Consider the following 13,999-nt stretch of genomic DNA (forward strand, 5'->3'; position numbering starts at 1 on the left):
AAACTGTCACGCAATTTCTGGTGAGGCGGTAAATAAGTTGTACTGTACCCACAGCAAGTTGTTCTTTAAAACTACTATACCAATCAGGAAAAAAAAGAAACCAAGGCCCTGTCCACACTATGCTTTTAAACCAGCTTAAGTGCCAAATACGGTTAGGATCTACACTACACAGCGTTTAATACCACTCGGGACCACCTCAGGGGGTCGTCTCGGGTCCGGTTCGAAATTAGATCGCATCAGGTTTGTCAGAAGTGTGGACTCTGTATTACCAAACTGCATTGTGTATCCTCCAATATCCCAAAATGCTTTCTGATATGTTTTGGCGCGTTGACATTACAAATACAGTACAGAACAGACGCCTTAAGGAATTGAGAACGACTATCAGTACTGCTGTACCGTATACAATTTCTGAGGCTTGTTGTAAAATGGTGGATCATGGAGCGACGTGATCAGATGCCAAAATCAAGGAACATTTATATCTGGAGCAATGAAATCATTGAAGGAGAACTTCAGAGTTAAAACAAAAAGCACACATTATGATAAAATGTACCTTGTGTTTAAGAAACAAAGCCATAACGTTCATGCTAAGAAGTGCTATGTCTTCCGTGGGCACAGGCTCCATATTTGCCAGGTTGTAAACATAATACAGTGCATGGTGAGGTAGTCATATTGTCCCACAGTCCACTGTGCGGATAGGAACTGTATCCAAACTAGTTTTAATTAGTTTTAATAGTGCAGTACACATTACACTCAATGGTACTTTAGTGTGGAAGCTTTGTGCTGACTTAAAACATTTGAGTATGGTTATGCAGTGTGGAGAGCGCCTAAATTTAGGAAGTGCAGGTTTTATTTCTAGCACATGACAATGTTAAGTGAAGTCTATTTAAAAATGTTTTTGTTCTTTCTAAAAGAACAGTCAAAATGGATCTTCTGACCATCTGGGGAGATCTGCAAGTACATTTCAAAAGCATTTATTAAATAGTAGATACGGAGTTAAATCACAAGATATAAGGCCTCCATCACAAGTAATATAGAAAGAAGTCTTCCAGACAGGGTCTTGTTAAGAATTGTCATTTTTACTTGATTAAAGAGGCTCAAGAATGATTGTACCTCATAAAAGTCATAAAGTGAAATGGCATTTACCCACGGAAAGTGAACACTTTCACTCATACAGCAATGTACACACAGTGCAGGGTTCACTTTATTTTAACCACTCCCTTAAAAACAACATTTTGAAGTCAAACCTTTACTTTTATTACAAGGGAAGCTGTACAGATTCTTATTTAATGCAGTCGTTAGCAAAGGCACAATGGATCGAGATAGTGTCACAAAAGGAGGGGGTGGCATGAAATGTGCAACCTTTGAACCTAATTGAACTGAATATACTCTGCAAACATCAGAAAAGGTAGCAGATGGTTAATGGCAGCTTTGCTTGAATATCCATGTAAAACTTCAATTAATACACAGGACTGTTTCTTCATATGGCAAACCTATTACTGAGAACGGGTGCATTTTCCTTCTTTCCAGCATTTACTCTGTCCAGTACAAGTTGGTTCAATGAACTGTAGTATACAGCAAAGACTATGAATCAGCAGCAGTCTTGTTGCATTGCCCGTACAGTACACAATACTGGGGAGAAGATTCCAAGTTTAGCTACTAAACACAGACAAGCCTGGAGGCAATAAGGTTTATTTATTAAAAGAATACAATTGCAGCAGCAGCAGGAGTGAATGGACCAGATGTCATGTTTCACCATCAACAGGATCAGTAACCAGTGCCAGCGAGCAAACAAGCAAGCAAGAAACTGAATCCATTGTACAGCAGCAAAAAACCAAACAAAATAAATAAATAAATAAATAAATAAATAAATAAAACAGATAACTTTAGATTTTACGGTTCCTCAAGTAATTCAAGACATACAAAACGGGTTGGACTCTAATCTACCACCTAGTTTCCATACAGTTCAGTTACACTGGATTGGTGCAAGCTTCTCACACAGCTAAGGTGCTTTCAATTTTATCTGAACACAGATAAGGCAAGCGATAAACGTCTTCAACCCCAACATGTTCATGGGCTTTATCCTAAGCTCTTCAGTTGTACCACCAATAGGCTGCATTATACTTCTGGAACAGTCTATGAGCATCTGTTTTCACTGCATATTTTCACTCAATTTCAAGTTCCCACAAGTAACAAGAATTGAATTTGTTGCTAAATAAGATTTAATGCGTCAGGCTTTCATCTGCCTTCACACGCCTCTGACAGAAAAGAAACTTGTGTTATTTGTCAAAATAAAAAAAAGTGCTCTTCAAACCACAGTAGCCTACATTAACACACTGTTGTATTTCAGAAGAACTGAATTGCCTCACTAAATCACTTATGCCTCATACATTTTGGAACCTTTATATTATAAATCAACCATGATTACACTTATTCTAAAATAGTTATTTCAGTTGCATAATACATGCCACATTTTTTATTACTGTACTTTTTAGAGAACGGAAAAACAAATAAATTGATGTATTCTAGAATAAGCTTAACCAAAATGCTAGGTTGAAAAAAAATAATAACTAGAATTTCACAAACTCACTACAAAATTCAAAAGGAACCTACAGTATGGGAGCAGAGTAAATATAAAAGCATGACAATGAATGTGCTCGGGAAAACAGGTACAAAACAACATGTGGCACTGGCTGATGACAAACTGACTGAACTGAAGAAAACTGACGGGATATTGTCCCGTAAAACACTCCAGCTAGATATCTTATCAATGACGGACATTAAAACAAAAAAGATACTTGAGTTTTTCAGTTTTATTCAGTTATGAATGTTTGAAGGATGAACACAAGTTTAGCTAAAACCCAGATTTTGTGAGGCATTTACAGTATGAGATCTGCTGCCAATGTTTCAGGAGCAGTTCTGAGCTGTTAAAAGAACCAGGTGTTACATGAAATATGGGCAAATAAAAATATAACATGTTCCTACCTGCACAAGTCTGAAGTAAATGTTACAAGAAGCAGATGACTTGTGGTAAAAGCTCAGCATGCTGTAGGAATGGAACATTTGTCATACTAGTGGCTAAAGGGCTTTAAAAGGCAGACAACTATTCATTTAAAATCAGCTGTTTCATCATGTTACAAACTGCATACACTGATGCGGCTGGACATGTGACAAATGTGGTATCCAAAACATTCACTGAGGCCTCAATTTGTGAAATCCAAGATATTCTCAGATTCATCTTACAAAATTGCAACTGGCAACTCTTTTCAGAACAAATGTTTCTTTAAAAAATGCCTTCTTCGTGTTAAATGGGTCCAACATCTTTCAGAAAGATTTTGGTGCTTTCTTGGCAAAAATCTTTACTGTATATCTCAATTTTTTAAAAGCACCAAACCAAAAATAAATAAATAAAAATAAAAAACACACACACCACTCCACCTTTGTAAAGAGCAAATCAACCTATCTAAACCTTCAGGTTTTTAAAAAACAAACAAAACAAAAACAAAAAATAGTGAAGTACAGAAAGCACCTTAACACACTTCTGGTACATAAAATGAAAAAGAACAAGGTTACGCTGCTTGTTTTATCATCTGTTTGCTCAGTCCACAAAAACTCAACCAAAACACACAATCAGCATCAGACCAGACTGTGTGCAGCTGCAGAATTAAAATCCTACCTTTGTACAGTACACGTTTAGCCTTTGTTATGTAAACAAATACATGCAACGTTTGTTTGAGTGCAAATTAGCCCTCAATGATTGCTTTTTAAAGTTTGGAAAAACAAACTACACTGAGAAAGTGAAACTGTTAAAAACAAAATGAAAACACACACCTGTAATTTTCTTCAGCTGCAGCCACATCTCCGTGATATCATTGCAGAGCAAGGATAAAAGATTTAATGCCATCCTGGCTAAATATTTAAGTCAGATAAGGTTTTGATAGACAGCGACCCATTCTGTCATTGCGATACGTATTGGACTTCAGTGCACAAAGAGATCAAAACCCCATTTTCCAATCCAGCCAGGATCCCCTGGATTCAATTCCATTCTTCAAGTTACATTTAAAATCGGTGGAACACCTCTGTAGGATCCCTGCTTCCCCTCTCCCCCAAACAGGTCAACAGCTCCCACCACACAAACAGGTTCAAGATTTGGTTATCATTGTCTACACACCAAATGAGTTCTAAAGCAACAGGCCCACCTGCCAACCTGTCCTATAAATTAATTCATTGTATGTAGGATTTTCAAGCACACAGAAAGAAAACGACATGTGGTGTTGTCCATGTGTGTTGTCTGTTGGAAATCTCCTTGTGGGAGCCCTTTGTTTAATACTGCAGAAGGCAACCTATCAGGTGACACCACCTTCCCCCTCAGGGGGTATTGTTCTGCTGGCAGCTGTCTATTCCAGTGCTTGCCCTAATAGAACAGTTCCTATGACTTTTAATCAGCTTTTTAAAATCTACATAAAATCTCCCCCTCACTGTAGCTTTGGCTGCAAACAAGTTTTATTGGGGGAAAAAAAAAAAAATCAAAATCCTGAATGAAAAAAAAGAGATAAATTGCATTTAAAAGTAAGTGTTGTAAAATCTATGAGTGGTTTTATCAGCAAGGGAATTGGGTTGGGTTGACAGCTACATTAAGGTTTTGTGGTTTGCTTGCCTGAGGATTCGAGAATGAAAATGTAGGATTTTTGAAAATATTTCCATATCCAAATGTTAATGTTTTACAAGAATAAAAAAAAAAACAAAAAACTAAACACAAAAACAAAAAAACACCACACACACAGCCCATCAGCACTCTAAAACCAAGAAGAGCAGTCTTCAGGCATTCTTGTAGTCTCTTGTAAAAATGCGACACAGTAACTGGACTAAACTGAGAGGTTGCCATACATCTCTTGGGGTCACCAACTGCATTCCAGCCAAACCTGTTTGGCATTCACTCCAATCCACTTAGCTGTCCCTGTACTAGGAGGTTAGTGTTGCTCCCGCATATCTGCAACTGTCAGTGTGGGAAAATCCTGCAGAGATATTTTAACACACCAAGCTACTATAGTTTTCACCCAATTTAGAATGCCCGAAATGCTACAACAGTCTAAGGAAGTGGGTGACGAAAGCACTATGAGCTGCATTCTGAGTATTTCTGGTTAAAATAAATAAATAAAAATAAATAAAAGAAAACTAAAGTAGTGCTGGATCATTTTTTTGAAAATAAGTCTAGCTAGGTGTTGTTTTGTAAGCTGTGACTTCTGCTTTAACTCTTAAAACTCAGCCCCATTCATTTTGGGGTGCCAGCGCATCCAAAGTTACCCACATATTACTCAGGCACTGTAAAAGCCACCTACCTGTAAAAAGTACAGTTTTGGGGCTTTCCAAATCTGTATTCACTGTGTGTATGCGGTACTCCTATCCAGAACCACGATCGCCTGAGGTTAAGCCTCTGATCATGTGACAGAGTTAACAGCTTAGGTTTTGTTTTGAGTCTATTGCTCCATCATTGTAGCAGCTAGACTGAAAGGGGTGGTACTGTTGGAAAGCTTAGAAGCTCAGCTCCCCCCACCCCCATGTTCATTTCATATTTAGGTTCACTGGTGCAGGTGGAAATAGGGCGGAGTGTAAAGAGTTTAAAAAACAAAAAAAAAGGAAATTGAGTGCTGGTTAAAAAGAAAAGCACCTTTTTCTTTTGCTGCATGTAAAAACTTAATGTCAGGCAATGGCAAAAGCAATGGAGAGTTCTCCATCTCACAGTGATTTTAAAGTAACCCCAGTGTGAATGATGATGCAGTAAATATATATATATATATATATATATATATATATATATATATATATATATATATATATATATATATATATATATATATATATATAGGTTTTTTTTAGCCATTCTCCCCCCTAAAATTCCCATTGGCTGCAGCATAGGGGGGAAATCCCCCCAGCACACAAAAATAAAATTCAAGCCCTGGCTCTACTAAAGCATAACTGCAATAGGGCATCATGATTCCACCTGGTTAAGCAATTGAAGAACAATTAAATACAAATGTATATCTTTTTTAAATATAAATGTATTTCCAAATGTATTTTAGTACTACAACACATATGCCCATGCACACACACTACTTTTGAACTTTAATAGAACTTATAAAAACAGTTAAGTCGACAAATGTTTCAGCTATTGTCTTCTTTGGTCATTTATATTCTTTTTTAAAACTTGTTGAGAGTTGGCTGCCTTGCCAAGCCCTTACTACCACAATGGGATTTATAAACCAGCCCCCTCTCAAAATAAAAATCATGCTCAACCATGCTGAGGCACTGCAGGGACAACAAACCAACCAACACTTTTTAGAAATTACAACATTGTAATGCACAGTACACTACCTGACCAAAGGACTGCTAGCCTGGATTCAGAGGGTTTTCACATTCTGCCTGGATTCACAGGGTTCCCACATTCTGCTTTCCTCCAATGGGTCTGTTCTACAAGTTCCTTATGAAGGTATGTAAATAGTGAGTCCCAACAACAATGTCTAGTTAATTTCTAGTTCTCTGCGGTGTCCCTTGTCATATTTCCCTCTGTCACGTTTGTCCAATTACTCAGTCTACAGCTATTTGAGATGTGCGCTTGGAACGGACAGCCTAGGTGACTCAAATTTTAATTTCATAGATAAAAAAAAAAAGGAGAATTGAAAAGGTGTATTCCTCATAAAGTTACATAAAACTAATATAACATTATATAGGCTTAAATATTATTTATGAACCATGAGTACATCTGATAAATACAGGCTGTCAACAGCCAGATTATCATTCCCCAATGTATAGTGTCGTGAAAAAGTATTTGCCCCCTGTCTGATTTTCTGCATTTTTGCATATTTGACACTGAATGTTATCAGATCTTCAACCAAAACCTATTATTAGATAAAAGGGACACAAATAACACAAAAAATGTATACATATTTCATTTATTTATTAAAGAAAGTTATGCAACACCCAATGCCCCCATGTGAAAAAGTAATCGCCCCCTTAGACTCAATAACTGGTTACGCCACCTTTAGCAGCAATAACTGCAACCATACGCTTCCTGTAGTTATTGATTAGTCTCTCACAGCACCGTGGAGGAATTTTGGCCCACTCCTCCATGCAGAACTGCTTCAACTCAGTGACATTTGTGGGTTTACAAGCATGAACTGTTCGTTTCAGGTCCTGCCACAACATCTCAATGGGGTTTAGGTCTGGACTTTGACTAGGCCATTCCAAAACTTGGAATTTCTTGTTCTTCAACCAACCATTCTGATGTAGACATGCTTGGGTGTTTCGGATCATTGTCTTGCTGCATGACCCAGCTGCGCTTCAGCTTCAGCTCACGGACGGATGGCCTGACATTTTCCTGTAGAATTCTGATACAGAGCAGAATTCATGGTTTCTTCAATAATGGCAAGGCATCCAGGTCCTGATGCAGCAAAGCATCTCCAAACTATGACACTACCACCACCATGCTTGACCATTGGTATGAGGTTCTTACTGTGGAATGCAGTGTTTGGTTTTCGCCAGACATAACGGGGGCCCATGTGGGCCAAAAAGTTCCACTTTTGACTCATCTGTCCATAGAACATTGTTCCAGAACTCTTGAGGATCATCCAGGTGCTTTTTGGCAAACTTGAGATGAGCATTCATGTTCTTCTTAGTGAGCAATGGTTTCCGCCTTGCTACTCTGCCATGAATCCCATTTTTGCCCAGTGTCTTTCTGATGGTGGAGTCATGAACACTGACCTTAGCCGAGGCGAGAGAAGCCTGCAGATCCCTGGATGTTGTTCTATGGTTCTTTGTGACTTCCTGGACGATTTTACGCCTTGCTCTTGGAGAGATTTTGGCAGGACGGCCACTCCTGGGAAGATTCACTACTGTCCCAAACACTCTCCATTTGGACAATATGGCTCCGACTGTGGTTCGGTGGAGCCCCAGAGCCTTAGAAATGGCTTTGTAACCCTTTCCAGACTGATAGGCATCAACAACTTTTTTCCGGAGGTCTTCAGGAATTTCTTTTACTCGTGGCATGATGTGCCTCTAGAACCTGTGTGCTGACAACTTCACTCTGATGGTAAGTTAGTCAGATTTATAAATAAAGCAGTCAATGCATTAATACTCAAGGTGTATATGGTAAATTAGAAAAACACTTTTTTTTGGTTAAGGTTTGATAATTGCAGATCATAAGACATTAAGACTACCTGTGAACAGAACTGGAAATTCAGTCAGTCAGTGAAACTTAACCCCCCGTTCACCGAAACCAGTCAATGCAAATCTGACACCAATCGTCATTTTGAACTCAGCGATTTCACCCTGACTGGGGGGTAAAGAATTATGAAGAATTTAAATGTAGTTGTGTTATGTATTATGGACCCTTAATACTTGGAGATAATAGTAAATGTTGATAGGCTCAAAGTCAAATAGTTTAAGAAAGTCTTTGGCAGTATCTCATTCAGCAGTTTTAATAAAGTTCAGTTTTGCCTGTATTTAATGTTTATATAACAGTGGCTGTACTTCTAAAACTAATGTATAGTTGTCAGTCCATAATAAAACACCACCTCCAACAAAGGGACAGATCAATAAAATGCAGTTTGACAAAAAGAACAAAGTATGGTTCTGTATTTGTAGTAAATGGGGGAAAAAATGAGGTCCACACCGCAAATTGTTTATAAATCTTTCTTAATGTTCCTGACAAGTATAATTCAGAGATACTAATGATTAAGGGATCTGGGGTGTTGAAAAGGGAAATAAAACACCCTGAGGTGTACCACTGAACTTAAATATTTGAAAAGCATAATTCAGTTAGCAAGTCTTTTTTCATCTGTACTTGAAGGGCAGTGTTGCCCTCCAGCTTCTACAGAATTGTGAATCGCATAAGTGTCACTAGACTGTGTGCTGTGGTAGGGAGTTAAATATTTAAAAACAATACAATTAAACTTCTTATCGCTCAACACTTAATTGTAGGCTTGGATTTAGAAATAATGTATGTTAATTGCAATTCATATTCCATACCGGTTACTGGTGAACCAGATGGTGTGGAGGAAAGCAACATTTAATTAAGCCTATTATCCCCCAGGAATTACCTCGAAACCAGCTGTTTCAAGTGGACATTAGCCCTGTAGTAGCAGATTTAAATCATAAAATCCATGAGCACCTATTTTAAATGCACACCACGTATCTCAATCTATTTTGTTCACTGAATAATGCAATGCATGAAAAGTACATATATTAAATCAACAGCATACTCTCTGCCTGTTGCATTAACAATTACAGATATAAGGCAAATCAATGTAATCATGTACTGGTAGCAGTACAACAAATGGTTGAATTAAAAAGGGAGATGAAATGTGAGTTTCCCCCAACTGCAGGTGCATATTTTTGCAACAAAAACGCCCACATATTAACAAGCCCACTGAATTTGCATTTAGTCAATATTGTATCCAACAAATTAGTGCTTTATTTTACATAGTGCAAATCCATTTAATCAATTTACATTCTGGCGATTTGACACATGCAGTACAGCCTAGCTAACCCTTTCACCCTCGACCATGTACCAGATCAGATCATGGAGATAGTAAATCAACAGCCCCTTCCTCGCTATTCCTAGAGCGTACTTGTGCAGTACTCCAAAATCGCCCACGTAGCATTTTTTAAAGCAATGGGTTTAAACAGTACAGGGCTCACTCAAGAAGTTTGCTTGTTACTGCCTTTCACATTTGCATACATTTGATTCCATTAGGATTAACAAAGTCACAGCTGTTCAGAAGGGCTGAACCTACAGTTAAAGGTTTTAGGGAGATGTTTTTGGTTTGTCTTGTGAGCGGGTCCAATGCTGTTTCAGGTAAAATGATGAAAGCAACTATATGAAATGGTTGCCCAGCGATCAAAGGGAGAAACCCCAATTCACCCACACTTTAAAGTAGCATTTCCAGGCTGTCATCTCTGGCCGGTGTTTGTGCACACTGTACAAACACGGCAACACATCCCGTTCAGCTTGTGCTGTGTACAGATATAGATAGCAATTACTGTGTACAATAAAGTGTCATTTCTAATAAGTGAATGTTTTACTTACAGTGTCTCTTATTGTACAAGAAGTCTTTTTCCATAACTTGAGCCAGTCACACTCAGGGTTCTCACTCAAACAGCGTTGTATGACTTAATAGATACCTTACATACAATATATAAAACTTAGATAAGAGGCAATAAAATATACACTACTGTACTACAAAAGGCAAATATGAATGTAGATGTGATCTCAAAAAAAGGAATGCTTGTAAGAATGTCACTTCGATTCAGGACCAGCCTGAAGTCACTTGGGTTAAACCTGGTCACAACTTTAGTAAAAATAAAAGTGTGTTGCAAGTTCAGGTAAGGACATGCAATCCAACCCAGATGGATTAGAACCCCCCACCCCACCCCAGATATGTTAAGTACAGTCTGTACCAAAATTACAAACTTGGTTGTTAAATGATAGTGTTCAATTCCATAAAAAGCACACACACACACACACACACCTTTAAACAAATTCCACTACTTAAGTCAATAACTCCAATTACAGCAGGCTCCAATAACAGCACCCAGAGAACTGGGTGTGACTGCATAACATTTTTCTATTACCTGTAGGCTTCAAGGATAAATACAACTGTAGACAATTAGTCAATGTTGAAACTTTACATCTAAGAAGATGTAACACCTTTTGATGTCCTTCTGGTTAATCGCAATTGAGAAAAGCATTGTATTGGATTCAAGTTTAAGGATCAGCGGGACTTGGAAGATGAAGACCAGGGCCACAAAGCCACTAAAGCCAAATAACTTCTATTGAGCGATACAAAGTATTGCATGAAACATGGTGTTCGGAATAGTACCAGACCACCATATTCAGCTAAATATTTCAATACCATACAGTCATTTTAATGATCAGTATATGGACTTCTTTCCCAGTCTATTGTTGGCCCATCTTGTTTTGGCCATGCTTCAGTTAAAGCCAGGAACTCACTGATCTAACTCTTGAGTGCCACAATTTAAACCGGATGTCAACAGGCACTTTTCTATTTGTATTTTAAAACCAATGCTATGCGATGCTAGGTCTGCTCACATGTTCTGTTGAAGACCTTTTAGTTCTTTCTTTGTACTTAACCCATTAAGAACCAAATATATTTATGTGAAACAAATTAGAACACAAACTTTATGTAATTTGATACAATACATTTAGACTTAACTTTTGTGGTTAACAAAATTAAGGTATCATAATGCAGTTAGAGAACAGTTAGAAGCCAGTTAATGTGCCAAAAACAAATGCAAAGTAGCCTGTTCTCAAATGAGGACAATGGCACTTAATGGGTTAAAACTTGATCTGACATCATTAACACACTCAAACTGGGCTAAAATTATATGAAATCCAATCAAGTAGACAGACATCAACATTGTGTAATGGTAGTGATAACACCAATGGTTGCATTACATGCAGCATTTCTCTACTTCCTTTTTTGTTTTTGTTTTACCGTGTACCTGAACTAAAGCAAAATATGAGAAAACATACGCAAGTGTCACACTTCTTTGAACAGGATTCTTTAAGGAAGTAATGATATATTGTGGTGACTCAGTAGCTGACTTGTTTGCTAACTTGACGGCTAGGTTTGTGGAAGATCATTTGATATTTGAAAAGACTGATCCATTGTTTGTTTATGGGTGGAGTTTTAAAACCAAAGTGCCACCATGGTTATTTGTCACGAACACGACTTAATGTTTTCCGACCCAGAGTCTGCTGTAAACTAGGTAATTAAGCTAAAAGACTTCAAGTATTTCTCTTGATTAAGTACACACACCTCAGCAAATATGAGTGATAGTGACAGGGCAAGAAAATAGGAAACTAGAATTTACCCAAGCCCTTGCTGGAAGTTACCAGGATGTACACTCATGTAATAATTAGTAGTGATACATTAAAACAAGCCAAACTAGCAATGATGTGGAAAAAAAATCCCTTTAAAAAAAGGTGCAAGTAAAAACTACACCTCTGTTAATGTCTTCCTCTCATCCACATGGAAATAGCCCAGCCAAAATATAATGGGAGTCAATGAGAGCAAGCTTCTGAAATCACTTTGTATATTGTCACACTCTGGTTAAGATCACTCACATTAAATTTCCACCCAACTGAATATCACTTTTAGAAATAAAAGCATAATAACGGTTAGAAGGTCCACAGGTAAGCAAGTTGCTGTACATTACTGAAATGTTCTGACTAAGTACAGTAAGACAATATATCATACAGACCACTGCTATGTGTATGTTTACAGCTTTCTTTTGTTTAATTATTACAGTGCGTTGTACATTATTAATAAATAACCACATGTTTTACAAAGATGAGGCAACGAAAACTGATGAGGTACATGCAGTTAAAAAAAACAGGGCCAGATAATCATTAAAAAATGATAAATGTATTAGTGGCACTTAAAATAAAAACAATGGTTAAAAAAAATATAAAGTTTGTCTCTTGTTAGACGATAAGGGAGGTGGTGACAGAGTTGGTTCATCACAACAATCAGTAATTATAAACTAGTGAAAGAAAAAAACTAATACTTTAAGGTACAAAAATGAGCAAACATTGTAGTATTGTCTAAAAAAAATGGTTTTCAATGAATTTAAAAAAAATCTAAGATCTATTTTGAGTTGTGATTCCCCCCCCCCCCCCCCCCCCCCCAAGTACAAAATGAATTAGAAAGGCCATTAAAAGAATATTTAGCGACTCAATTACAACTTGCTATGAAAATTCACAGAGGAAAAATCGCCAAGTTCAATACACAGCAGCAGAGAAATAGAAATGATAAATCACTAAGCTCTTAAAAAATATACAGGGATTATCCTTTAAACTGGACACGCAATATCATAAGCCCCTTTCACACTGGCGTGATCTACCCGGGTCTGAACCTACCCGAGAAGGACCAGGTGTCATGCGGGTCGGCTACGCGATTTCACACTGCTTTTGATAAAGCAGGGTTCACCTGGGTGACGGACGCCAGTAAAAAATGCGCATATCAATATCCCGGAAGCAGCTTGTTACTGACGCTTCCATCCAAGCTTCTCTGGATTGAACCGTCAGCCCAAATGTTGATTTGAGCAAATGTTTCTTCATCCCTGCTGCAATCTGGCTCATGCTGCGATCCAAGCGACAAAAATATGGCTAAACATAATAAACAAAAACGTTTCTTGCATAAGTGAAACCTTCACACAGAGGCGTGGCTGTTTGTTATTGTGTCGGCTCACGAACGACTGTCAAGCATTTTGTCTCGCTGAACCCGGGTCAAAGCATGTCAACCCACACTCTGAGGTGGGTCACTGGGATCTGGGTCTGACCCAGGTATGTGGTTTCACACTACACGGGCTTGTGACCCCAGTAGCCAGGACCCGGGTAGGAGTGCCAGTGTGAAAGGGGCTGGAGAGAGAGAGAGAGAGAGAGAGAGAGAGAGAGAGAGAGAGAGAGAGAGAGAGAGAGAGAGAGAGGAGAGAGACGGCATATGTGTGTCCTACAGCTCAATGCCATTTCCCATTGAATAAACAAGAAAGAAATTCAGAAAATTGCAATGAAGGTTTCTTGTTTAAATGATACATTTATTCATTGTTATATAATATCACTTCCAAACTCTATGTATCAATACTAAAAGAAGAAAAACTAGTAAAACTGACTGAAAAGTACGAGTGCTTTCAAATAAGGACTTCTCGTTGAAACGTGTGTTAAAAATAATTGTAATAAAAGAAAACAATTCAGATTTGTAGTAAATAGCTTTGAGAATCAAGCCCAATAGTGTTTTATAGTTTTATAGTGTTTTATAGTTACGCATGAGCAGCAGAATATAAATGTATTGTATCTGAACATGCTGGTGACTGAAGAAACACTGCCAATCCCATGAATACAAATGTACTCACTGTGCACCAGAGAACAGGCTTGTGTGAAACAATAGTAGCTCTCCATTTCAGCCAGGGAAATTTTAACATG

The 13,999-nt window shown here is 37.9% G+C and overlaps 1 protein-coding gene across 9 annotated transcripts in view; it reads right to left on the reverse strand.

Annotated features, from left to right (window-relative positions):
• Positions 1-13,999, reverse strand: part of LOC117405700 (guanine nucleotide exchange factor DBS-like) — a 71,419-nt gene that overhangs the window by 38,906 nt on the left and 18,514 nt on the right. For 2 of the 9 annotated variants that reach the window (XM_059029907.1, XM_059029905.1), the window contains exon 1: positions 3,829-4,266. The exons of the other annotated variants lie outside the window; for them this stretch is intronic. In XM_059029907.1, the coding sequence (XP_058885890.1) occupies positions 3,829-3,901 (73 nt within the window). In that variant the 5' untranslated portion in view covers positions 3,902-4,266. Of the gene's footprint in view, positions 1-3,828; positions 4,267-13,999 lie in introns of those variants that run through there. 9 annotated transcript variants of the gene reach the window in all.

This window comes from Acipenser ruthenus, chromosome 9 (assembly GCF_902713425.1).
Source record: "Acipenser ruthenus chromosome 9, fAciRut3.2 maternal haplotype, whole genome shotgun sequence".
NCBI classification, from domain to species: Eukaryota; Metazoa; Chordata; class Actinopteri; order Acipenseriformes; family Acipenseridae; genus Acipenser; species Acipenser ruthenus.